Source organism: Chanos chanos, chromosome 12, assembly GCF_902362185.1.
Source record: "Chanos chanos chromosome 12, fChaCha1.1, whole genome shotgun sequence".
In the NCBI taxonomy this organism is placed as follows: domain Eukaryota; kingdom Metazoa; phylum Chordata; class Actinopteri; order Gonorynchiformes; family Chanidae; genus Chanos; species Chanos chanos.
This window is the reverse complement of record NC_044506.1, coordinates 4559549-4572258: the sequence shown is the minus strand read 5'-3', so window position 1 is coordinate 4572258 and position 12710 is coordinate 4559549. Positions and strand designations below refer to the sequence as shown.

Genomic DNA, 12710 nt, shown 5'->3' with positions numbered 1-12710 from the left:
GCATTACAAAGTAAACAAACAAACACAAACAAACAAAACAAAAACAACACACACACACACAAAACCCCCCACATACTGAACGTATGGCACAATGAAGTATTTTATGGCTTTGTGCAAGTCCAGCGCGGTATGCTGAATAGGTTGATGGACTTGACAGGGATCTGGGGAAGCGTACTGGTATATATATTTACTACACAGGGTATGATTTTCCTTTACCAGCAGTTACTGTAGTGAGAAGAGAGGAAGGCTCAAGCACTGTACCTCTTCCATTTATGGCGTTTGAATGTGACTCCTATTAATGTTGCCTGTAGGACTCATGTTGTGCACTTACTACACATCAGATCTGTATGAAACATCTGGTTGTGCCTGCTTTACTGATGAAGGTGTATACCAGATTATTATTATTATTTTTTTTTTTTGTGTGTGTGATTTTTTTTTTTTATCAATATGATTATGATAGCAATTTTTTTCCCCTTAATTTATTTTCTTTAAATATGCTCAAATAAAATGTACTTAATTTTTTTCCTCCCTGACATTCAATTAAGTGTGTATGTGTGCGTTTGTTTATGTGCGAATGTACGGATTTGGGGAAAGGAAGGTAAGTCATTCCCCGCGTGCGGAATTTGTCCTTTTTTTTTGGACTATGGTGCCGACGTGTGGTTTAAATGAGACTAACAAGTAGAAGCTGCCTAAAGTCACTCGAGGGCAACCTCATATTTGTGCGCCTAACCGTTTTTATATACAAGAACGTCTCAAATACTCATATAGTGAAGGGCCCTGTCTTCCTCTTTATATTAAAACTTTATCTCGATGAATCTGGTCCTCGGGTGCTGGAGACACCTGAAGAAACGGTCAAACTTATAAAATGTTATAATTTTTTGTGATAAATGCAACCCATTAGATCGACGAAAATGTTAAAAGTCTTTTTAAACGGATGTTTACGTTTAGGTATTTTTACATCACGAACCACAACGATACAATCAGAATGAAAATATGTGGCATATCCACGGAACGACGTTACCTCAAAGTTTGTCCCTTAACGCATGCCGTCCACGGAGGACAGCGCTGCTAATGCTAACTTGTGCTCTGTTTTGATATCTCGAATAGCCTTCAAGCTGAAATGTAACTTGATTAGACAAGGATGCACAGTATATTTCTTTGAACTGTTGCCACTCTAAGATAAAACATCGTTTAGTAAGAGAGTAAACCTAAGGTTATCTGTTGTACAGGCCTTCGAGGCACTACGTTTTTTTTTTTATTGGAGGGAAGATCAAGTCCAGAATATGGAGTCTTGGGTGCGATTCAACGCTCAGAGCCAAGCGAAGGAAAGAGTTTTTAGGTAAGTTAAGTTGATTTAAGTATGTCTAAGAGTTGCATATTGTAAACTATGGGGTTACGTTTGCATAGGGTAACTCCGAACACACAAACGTCCGCAATAACATTCTTTGACAAGCTTAACTAGTTCGGCTATGTAAGCCCAGAATTGCGCTGCAATTAAAATGGTACCGAATTTTTTTGTAATGTTAGATTGATTGAGATAAAATCAAATTAAATCACCGTGGCTCGACTACATTCACGCAACTGCCGAATCGTGACATCATCCTTGTTGCCTCAGCATGTCAGTCTGAAAGTGTCAACGACCTTCTCAAATTAGGTTGTTGCCAAGTCTACTGTAAAAACACAGTCACAAAGGAATATGTTACGACATAGCTGACATGAAAAGCTGTTTGAAAAGAAATTATTTTAAGTGATACAGTCATCAGCTTTTGCAAGCATGTGAAATAGAAGTTAACCACGCGAAACTTTATAGGCTAAAAGTCATGTTTTTGACATCACACTAAGTAGGCTAAAAGCCACTGGATAGCGTAGGCTATCCGTTGCCTGAAAATGCCTTGTAAAGGTTGAAGATCAGTTATACGGTCCTCAGGTCAGGATCTGCGAGAACTCGAGTGTTTTTTTTTTTAGCATTAGATTATTTTGTTCTTTTGCTACAGTGCGTAGTTTTTTCTTAGTGAATCTGATCCGTACTCTCTCATTCGCTCATAGACATTACACATTTTCTCTTCTCTCTTTTCTTGTATTGATGCACCCCAAGAGTCCTTTGATCTGTTCTGTGATTCTACAGGTGTCTTATATGTCTTATTTTAATCACACTTAAACACTTGTCTTGTGGTCCTAGTGGAGTCTGCTTGGTGGACCTTTGTGTAGTAGCCCAAACTTAAACCTCTTTATAAAACCTCTGTTATGCTCGAAAATTGCTCTGAGTGCAATCCCTCATTTTCCTTTGTTGAATCCACCTAGAGATGAATTCCTAACAATACATTCAGCTTACGTGGTACTTAGAAACCCTCAGGTTCTTTCCCATGCACTGTTTGATGTAATTAACGGGGGGGAAAAATGTATAATTCAATAAAGAAGTTATGATGGACCTTGTGTGTGACCAGAACTGCTTTTCTCCTGCCCAGGGCTGCGCAGTATGCCTGCACGTTGCTTGGTTACACTCTGCAGAAGGGTGGGGCGAGTGCTGATCTCTTGACCACCATTAAGCACTTGGAGGCCCATTTGAGTTTAACCAGGAAGCGTGAGTAAACATCAGACTCATCTCTCTCTCTCTTTCTCTTTCTCTCTCTCTCTCTCTCTCTCTCTCTCGCGCTTTTGCTCTCGCTCTCACGTCACCACCTTAGTTCATTCCCCTAGAACTTTTTAATGGATTAGAATTTGTTCGGTGCGTTTAAACAATGCAGTAGATTAGACATGCCTTTGCTTGACAGCAGCGTTTACTTATTGCTCGTTCAGAGCATTGAGATCTGACATGAGAGCTTTTAGGCCTAGGCGCTTAACCTGAGACTTATGGAAATATTCATCGTCCCTGTTCTACCGTTCAGCACTTGCCCTTTTCTACATTATTGTGGCCCCACAAACAGACTCTCAAAACCTTCCTTCTGGTCTCACATTTTCTGCCCTGTCTCGTTAATGTGTGTCTCTCTGATCTTGCTGTATCCTGGTCTTTGTTTCAGTGATGAGACTTGGGAACTCTGCGGAGGCTCTGGAGGCGGCCAAACGGGCGGTGCACCTGTCGGACTGCGTGCTGCGTCTGTGCATCACTGTGGCACACCTGAACCGGGTCATGTATTTTGCCTGCGACAACATACTGTGGGCTGGCAAGACCGGTCTGCTAGCCAACCTGGATCAGAACAAATGGAGCCAGAGATCATTCAGGTGTGTTTTCGATGTTACGTGGTCTTTGTGATTTAGATTAGGTTTTTTTTTTTCCCTTACGAACAGCTTGACTTCACCCACTCTCTGACTCATTTTCCCCCTGAAAGAAAGTCACCTCAGGAAATGACAATGACTCTGGGTCATAATGACTTTAAAACAGTGTCTTCAATTGGCTGTTTCATAATTACCCCTAGATTGCACATTACTTTTCATTTAATCTATCTATCTATCTGTCTATCTATCTATCTATCTATCTATCTATCTATCTATCTATCTATCTATCTATCTATCTATCTGTTTACCTACCCATCTACTTGTCTATCTGTCTAACTTTCTATTTGTTTGTCTACATATATATAAAAGACAAGCAAGTACCTCCTTGCTCAAGTTAATTTCACACAATTGTCATAAATGTGTGTCTCTCTCTCTCTCTCTCTCTGTAGATATTACTTGTTCGCCCTCATTCTGAACTTGACCAGAGATGCGTATGAGATCCATTTGCTGATGGAGAGAGAGGCACGGAGCAGCTCAGCCAAAGGTTCCCTGTCCAGCCCCTCTCCTCTCGCCCCTACCCCAGAAAATGGAGAATTCTCCCCCAGCCCTTTCCCCTCCCCCGCCTCAGCTCCAGTCCCCGCCTTCCCCGTCATAACGGCCCGCCTCCACAGGCAGCTCCGCCTCCTGGTCAGTGTGTTGCGGAGTAACCCGCCCCTGCTCTTGGACCTTTTGAAGAACCTGTGCGACGTCTTCATCCCGCTGGACCGGCTCGGTCTCTACCCAACTGGGACGGGATTTGTGGGTGCCTGTGGCCTGGCTTCCTCCATCCTCTCCATCCTTACGATCATCCACCCTTGGCTAAAGCTCAAGCCCTGAGCCCCACCCTCCCCATCCATGAACTACAATTCCCATAAGCCATTGGTTTGTTCCTGAAGTGGATGACTCTGTTCCGTGTGGTTTTAACATAGGGAAAATATCTGTTTGAGTGTGAGAGAGTGTGTGTGTGTGTGTAAATATGATTGTGAATCAGTGTACTGTATTCTCACACTGAACATGGTCTTTGTCGTCAGCCTTAGGTGATTAGCCAGTCAGTGGACTGTGCTTATTTCTACTGACACCTCTGCTCTATGATTTCACAGCACAAACCTTATACCTGTCATGTTCTCACTAGTCAATAAGATAGATGTAAATAAACTAACAAATAAGTGAGCAACTTATATCAAAAATAAAGCAGATGGAACCTCTTACTTTTACAGAGCTGTCTTGTTTTGCCTTGTCAGATTGGTGTAACTTGCAGATGAATGCTTTTTTTCCCCTCTCATCCATGAAAAATACAAAATAGTTTGGCCATGGTGATATTACCAATAACGGTTGTGATTATATCATTATAGTTTTAAAATACCACAGGAGTCAGTATGACTTACTCCCATGTACTTCATACTGAAATCAAAAGACATGTTTTTGCCTACAACTTTTCAGCTGTAAATTCTTGGAGGGTAGGGTTATTGTGGACATCATGACTTGCATGAAATGCATGATTTTGCATTGCTAATGAGGAGGAGGGGCTTCTGAGACTATAAATAGGGGCTTATGTGTGGTCATGACGCTCTATGGCTCTTCTAGACTCCCCCTAGCCCCCAAAACTCATTCAGTCCACGTAGTTACACAGCTGTTCTGCTGGTATAACAATCTGGTGAATATCCAATGATTAACCAGAATTGACTCCTCAGATCTAAAGCTTGTAATGATTAACTAAGCGGGTTAAGTTTCTCCACACCTGCCAGATCTGGAGTAGGTGACCCTCCTTATTCTGATCTGCTGTGTGTGTGTGTGTGTGTGTGTGTGTGTGTGTTTCTCTCACTGTGTTTCTGATGATGTAGGCATTAATGAATCTCAGAAAATGAGGGTCTGGTGTGAACTGAGGCCTGAGACAAAAGCCATCAGAATTGAACTATAGTTTCAAAACCTAGCAGAGATAAACAGAGGTAAATACATATATTTAGATGTAAATTAGTCTTTTTTAAATGTTTTTTTCGTTTTGTTTAAGCCATGTTTGGTTATTTTGGCGTTGGCTTTGCGTAGTTCTTAGTTCACGAAAAGGCTTTGTCAGGCCTTGTGTCATATAGCTATATCATAAACATATCCTTGACGCTGCACGAAGAAGCAGGCTTTTCTAAAAACAAATAAACGATTAAATGATCTTTTGAATATTTTGTTTAAAATATGCCACCTATTGTGAAAACTAAAAAGTAATCTATCTCTGAATATTATGTTGGAGTTAGAAAAATAATGAATGATGAAGTAATGCTTGTATATTTTGAGTCTAGCGGAATGTTGCACTATGCATAGCAGCCTCAGAGGGGAGATGATGGAGCTGTGAAGATGGATTTCTGAAATAAAGATGCCTTGACTTCTATCCAGTGTGTTTCCTGTGTGACTGCACACACACATGAAATTGAAACCATTGCGTGTCATTCAAAATACACGATGTGAGATCAAAGCAATGACCTGAGAAGACTTTTCTTGATGAAAATATCATTAGTCAGTCTACTACATTCTGTGTAATACAGGTTAATGTTCTGATTGACGTCATGGCCTCTAGAGTTAGTGTTTTCAGCTGAAGTTTTTTTTTTTAATTTTGCACCTGACTTCTCGATGAAAGCTCTGGGTAGTACCAAGGTCATGTTATCGTGTGTGTGTGTGTGTGCGTGCTTCGCTCTGATGGGTGAAATGAAACCTTTAAAAGACTCAGACTTGAAGCCAAAGTGCTGGAAAAAGGTTTGGTGTTTCAAAGTATTTCACACCCAGCTGCTTCCTGATCTTCCCTCATGGTTTTTAAAAGTTGTCTGTAAAGATTCATGATGAATCATTTCATTTGTCTCAATGTAACCCTTCAGGTGAGGCCTAAGGTTTCACAAAAAGCCACCTACAGTATTTGTATTTCCTTTTGGACATAGTCATCGTGTCTTAGCTTACCGATGAATGTGACAGCAGTTAAAGGGCTGACAAAGACTGGCAGGAAAGCTGATGATTACACATCTGCAAAGTTTGCTGATAATTTATTGGTTTGTTGTAGTCTAGTGGTCCACTACTCCAATTTTGCTCATAAAAATCCTGAATAAAGACTCACATTCCTGACATGTGGCACATATCAGGGAAGACAAAAGACGTTTTTTGTGTGTGTGTATATATGTATGTATGCCTATGTATGTATGTATTTGCTTATTTCTAAGGAATTTATTCATTTTTTATACCCATGCATGCCTGCTAGCTCGTGACTGAATAGATAAACTCCAGATCCAAGTTTAGCGCTTTACCAATAATCTGTTATAGGCTAATATAGCCTATTTACATGCAATCTCTATTATCGGCATTTAAAAAGCAGGGTTTGAAATCACGAGCTGGAATTCCCCGCCTTTGTGACGACATCAAGCATGACGACGACATTCGTGAGAGACACCATAAATAGAGCGATCGCGGCGAAAAGGGCACCATTCTGGTATAGCATTAGCGACGGAGCGAACTAGCGAATCGAAGCTATTGAATCATCTCAGCGACAACTGTTCAACAGGACGTTTCTGAAGGTAAGTTTGATTTTCTTTTAATTGTACAGCACCACATTAGGATAAGAAAATGATTTGGACCTATATGTTACTTAGATGTAATGTTTTAGCCTACTTTTTTAACTGTAAGCCGGCCGTCACCTCGGGGAGACAGTCCGATGGCACGGATCCTAAGACACATTGACAGTTGACAGTCAGTCATTAGGACGTCCTTCCACGGGGGCAAGTTCGACTGGATTTGCTCGGCCGATCAGCGGCAAATCCCCGTTACAAGACAAACTTGTGCTTGCAATGTGCTTAACGTTACCTAATATTATACCGCATAATATTAATAAATCTGATAACAGCCTATAAGAAAGTCGGTCACTTTTGTACCGGAGGATTTGTAAACATGGCGCTTTATACCATCGCAAATGCTCGGAAAGGATCGCACCGACCCGGGGAATTCCTGTTTGAATATTTGCGACAATGTGAAGTATATAAGTAAGTCAAAGATCAGTGCATGGTGTTTCGGTATGAATGAGTAAACCGACTTTACAGTAATTTAAAATGCAGGATGAAAGGTAGTAATAGTGATAAGCGTTGACTAAGTTCATATGTTCGATATCTAATGAGCTTACGCTCAGAGAGAGAAGTCAATGCCAGTAAAAACTGACGTTTAGCAAACGTTCAAAACGTTTGATCCGCAGTTCAGTGTATGTACTGTGGAGTAGGTGTACTAAGTTACAGTACTTGATTCTAAATGAATCTCTGGGTATTTTAGTTCTTTATCTTTTGAATAGGTAGATATGGATAAGGAGAATATGAAAGGCAGTGAGGTTGCCAGGGAGGAGTGTGATAGAGTGGCAGCTGCACGGCAGGACGGGGACAGGCGAAAGTTTCAGCTGGAGGAAAAAATCGAAATGATTGCGGCGCTGAAAAAAGCCCTTCAGCTCATGGACAACGAGAGAACGGAAGCAGAGAAGGGCTACAGGCAAACGATTGAAATGCTTCGTTCCAAGATCGAAGAGCAACAGGCGGCTCTTCTGGCATTTCAGCGCTGGTCGGATGACCTGAAGGCAGAAATGGAGAAAGACCAGGCAAACTTGCGGACCGGTCAGGGAACTCCGGGTGAAGACTCGGACGAGTCCAGTGAGGAGGACGAGGAGTCGGAGGCGGAGTGGACAGAGGAGGAAGAGACTCTGGAGATGCTGCTGGAGTACAGAGACGGCATCGAAGAGGAGCGCAAGAAAGAGAGGGAGGCAATGACTAAAGAACTCCTGGACAGAGAGAAGGAGATCGAACAGCTGAAAGAAGCTCAGCTGAAGGACCGAGAGGAGCAGAGCATGATGGAGGCGGCTCTGCTCGAAGAGTTCACTAAAGAGTTTGAGTCTCAGGAGATAAAGGTTCAGGAGATCAGTAGAGAGAAGGAGCAGGCTTTGGCCGAGCTGGCAAATGAAAAGGAGGAGAAGGTCAGAGTCCAGGAGCTCCTGAGACAGACTGTGGAGGAGTTGGAGAGAGAGAGGATTCAGCGAGCCACAGAGGAAGAAAAGTGTGGCCAACTGATGAGAGAGCTCAAGGAAAGAGAGGTCCGCGCGTTGACGGCCATGCCAATGACGGCCGTCGTCAAACTCAAACTCATGCAGGAGCTGAAGAAAAAGCACCCCGCTCCAGCAGAAGAGAACCTGACAAAGAAGGAGATTAAAGAAAGACAGAAGTTGGAGAAAAAGAAGGAGAAAGAGCTGAAAAAGCTCAAGAAGGTGGAGGAGAAAAACAAAAAAAGCGCTAAACAGGCGGAGAAGAAGGAGAAGATGAAAAAGGAGAAGGAGGGAGAGCAAGCTGGAAAAGCAGAAAAGGAAAAGAAAAGAGAGGGAAAAGAGAAAAAGAGAACTCTGCTTCAACGCATCATGAATGCAGTGAGGAGGGTTTTTTAAAAAAAAAACAGACAGAGAGAAACAGGAAAAATCTCCATAACGAAACGGACAGAGAGAGGATGAGTGTCATAAAACAAACCAAACCACAACAAAAGAAAAAACTGAAGAAAACAGACAAAGGACAGAGGAACACTTGCCAGGCGACAACCAACACAGAATGAAGAACCAAACAAACAAACAATAATCAGAAAAGCTTTCTTATGACATGAATTCATTTAACAAATGAAAGAAATGAATTTTAATAAATGAAGTGGAGCCGACCTCAGTTCCAGTACATGCTGGTGCTGTTTTGAGACTCTTTCAGTAAAAGGTCTGCTCACAGCCTGCTTTTCTTCTTATGGAGCCATAGAAGAAGGAAAGTGTGCATGGCTGCTGAGAGACGTTAAGGAAAGAGAAGGCCGCGCATTGACAGCTATGCCAGTGATGGCTGTCATCAAACATAGGCTGCTGCAGGAAGTCCAGGAGAAGCACCCCTCTCAAACAAAAGAGAATTTAAAGAAGATGGAGATTTAAGAAAGACAGAGGCTCCGACACACATCCTCAACAAGGAGGATTTTTTTAAAAGAAAAATCCTCCACATGAAACAGATGGACATTCACGTTGTCAAAATGCCTGGAAAAACTGAAGAGAACGGAGAAAGGACAGAGACATATTGTCCAGATGACAACTAGCACAGAATTCAAAAATCAGAAAATCTTTAATCAAAAATCATTAATGTTTACCATCCTCCAAATATACCACTTGCAGCATACGGCTATGCTATTTCAATAAAACTTTTGCTCATAACTTGCATTTGTCATTTATTGTGTCTCTTAGAGAGAAAATAGTGTGTCAGTCCACCCTGACGAGGGGGGAAAGTTCTGGCTGTAGTGTGTCTTGTTTATTCACAAAATGTATGATATACTTTATGTAACAGGGAGAAGAAACAGCGAGAGAATGAAAATTTTTTTTTTTTACAGATTTAGATCATCTCATTTTTACCCTCAAAGGATAGAAATGGGTTACTTAACACAGTGTTGAATCAAGTGTGAAGTGTTCAAAGTGTTAATGTGTCAATACACTGCTTTGTAAACTGGTCTAAGTTGTCATGTGAGCGCTGTACAAATGAAGTTTCATTACGACACACAACCATCAGATATGTTTCTTTTTCTGTACAGAATACTTTACCTGTGTATTTGACGTATTTCAAAATATTCTTCACGTACTGGTCACTGTAGCTGTTTATTAAGCATCGTGTGTCTCAGTTTTAAAGGAACTATCACAATCACAAACACTACCTCACTGACAATGGGATATATATCTATACAATTTTTTTTTCTTTTAAATGTTTCAAAACATTAAATTCACTTGTGATCCCTAATCTATATGGGGAAAGAAGTATCAGGTATTTGACATTTATATGATGTAACAAAGCTTCGTTCTCAATCAGTAAAGTGGGAAAAAGTCAGCGAAATTTTCCTCTGCCTTTGCTGACAACAATGCATATTTATCTGATTTCAGACAAAGACAGGCTTATATTAGACCTTGTTTAAATAATATTAAATACTAAAAAAGTCCAAATATTTTCTTTGCTCTATTTTATTTTATAACGCCTGTAATGAGATCTTGTTGCTGTCAAAACAGGACTGACATGAAAGTTAAACTTGATTAGGAATTTGATTTATCTCAGGGGTGGCTTAAACATAAGAGCTATATTAAGTGAGTCCAGGTGTACTGACTATGAATCCGAAATGAATTACTCGCACACCCTGAATCATCCACTAGGTGGAGCCCACAGTCAGTGTAAGGCAAAGGGAAAAGTAAGCGATGAACACACACAGACAATGGACTGATAAGAACCACATTTCAACTTTGCAGAATCAGTCACCGAATAATAAGGATATGAAAGATATGAAATTACTTAAGGTCATTACATTTTGTGTCACAGTGACTCAACACGCCTAATCCGTGCCAGATTAAGTAAATTTGACAGAGTTGCTTGTAGAGGACATTTTAACTTGTCTCTGTCTGTCTGTCTGTCTGCATGTCTCTCTCTCTCTCTCGCTCACTCTTTCTCACTCACATACACACACACACACACACACACACACACACACACACACACACACACAACTACATTGACTGTACTTTTGACAGATCTTCATTAAAGTTGGTAATCTAAATGTAAACCCAGTGTTCCAGTAGAAGACCCACTGTACCAGGAATGTGAAAGACCTGTTTTTTTAATGAAGAGGGATTTCCATGCAGTCTTCTACTTCTGATGTTAGGTGCAGTTAAGTTCATCAGTAGTTATGTTCCTGCTGTAAGTCTGTTTGTGTGTGTGTGTGTGTGTGTGTGTGTGTGTGTGTGTGTGTGTGTGTGCGTGTGTGTGTGTGCGTGTGTGTGTGTGAGAGACTGGTTTTGATGGATGAAGTGTGTGTGTGTGTGGTGCACGTTTGTTTGTGTCTTGCTGGTTGTAATAGATGAGGTATTTAGGAGTGTGTATGTGAATGTGCATGTTTGTGTATTTCATTTAATCTATCTTATTCTTGAATCTGTCTGTCTGTCTGTTTGTCTGCTTACCACCTATCCACTTGTCTGTCTGTCTGTCTGTTTGTCTGCTTACCACCTATCTACTTGTCTGTCTGCTTACTCTCCTATCTACTTGTCTGTCTTTCTGTCTGTCTGTCTACATATATATTGTTACCTCCTTGGATGTATTTTTATTTTCTGTTTTGGGGGTCTCTCTCTCTATCGTTATCTCTCCCTCTCACTCCCCGCCCCATTCTTCCTTTCAGATTGTGGGGAATTTTAAAAGACGACGGCTGCACAGCGCACATCTGGCTGATCCTCCTGTGAACTCCTGCCGCCGTGTCAATAGAGTGTTTTCTGGTATAGAAACTGGCTGGTGATGATGATGATGTGGACTACTGAGCCCATATCGAATGTAATTTGTAAATAGGTGTAAATAATTGAGTTATCATGTTGTTTTTGTTTCTGTGGTTTTCTTAGTCAACAATAGTAGGGGGTGGGTGCCGTTTCAGTTGAGTATATTTTCTTTTCTATATTTTTCTTTTTTTTATTATCTTGTCTTCTGTTTTCCCCGTTGTTCTCATTTGCTGCCACCTCGATCCCTTATTTTGTGAGTTTTGTTAATTTTCATTAAAATTGTCAAGTAAAAGGTTAAGCGTACGGAACGGTGTGGGTTTTTTTTTATGTTACTGCGTCCTGCCTTGGTCCTTTTTTAAGAAAAAAGGCTGGGCTCGTTACATCCTGTCTTCTTTTATCCTCTTTGGCTAGGTTATTCCCTTCCCTTTAGATGTTATTTTGGCCTGGCTCACCCCCGAAGTCTTTTGTAAATAGTTATATTTAGTAATAAAAGCTGACCAGTGTTATATCGGTGTTGAGTGTTGGTGTTTTGGGTTACTGTGGTGGCAGGAAAAGGAGGTTCTCCCTCGCATTTTATGTTTCACGGGATTTGTGGGTGCCTGTGGCCTGGCTTCCTCCATCCTCTCCATCCTTATGATCATCCACCCTTGGCTAAATCTCAAGCCCTGAGCCCCACCCTCCCCATCCATGAACTACAATTCCCGTAATCCTGTTCCGTGTGGTTTTAAGCTAGGGAAATCTGTGTGTGTGAGAGAGAGAGTGTGTGTGTGTGTGTGTGTGTGTGTGTGTGTGTGTGTAAATGTGATTGTGAATCAGTGTACTGTATTCTCACACTGAACATGGTCTTTGTCGTCAGCCTTAGGTGATTAGCCAGTCAGTGGACTGTGCTTATTTCTACTGACACCTCTGCTCTATGATTTCACAGCACAAACCTTATACCTGTCATGTTCTCACTAGTCAATAAAATAGATGAAAATAAACTAACAAATCAGTGAGCAACTTATATCAAAAATAAAGCAGATGGAACCACTTACTTTTACAGAGCTGTTTTGTTTTGCCTTGTCAGATTGGTGTAACTTGCGGATGAATACTTTTTTTCCCCTCTCATCCATGAAAAATAAAAAATAGTTTGGCTATGGTGATATTACCAATA

At 41.0% G+C, this 12710-nt stretch overlaps 1 protein-coding gene across 1 annotated transcript; it reads left to right on the top strand.

Moving 5' to 3' along the window:
* Positions 1 to 1087: 1087 nt before the first annotated feature.
* On the top strand, positions 1088 to 4466 carry pex11b (peroxisomal biogenesis factor 11 beta). The gene is made up of 4 exons (XM_030789056.1): positions 1088 to 1339; positions 2466 to 2581; positions 3018 to 3219; positions 3663 to 4466. The coding sequence occupies exons 1-4, from the start codon at positions 1284 to 1286 to the stop codon at positions 4087 to 4089; spliced, it is 801 nt and encodes a 266-aa protein (XP_030644916.1). The 5' UTR covers positions 1088 to 1283; the 3' UTR covers positions 4090 to 4466.
* The last annotated feature ends 8244 nt before the right edge of the window (positions 4467 to 12710 follow it).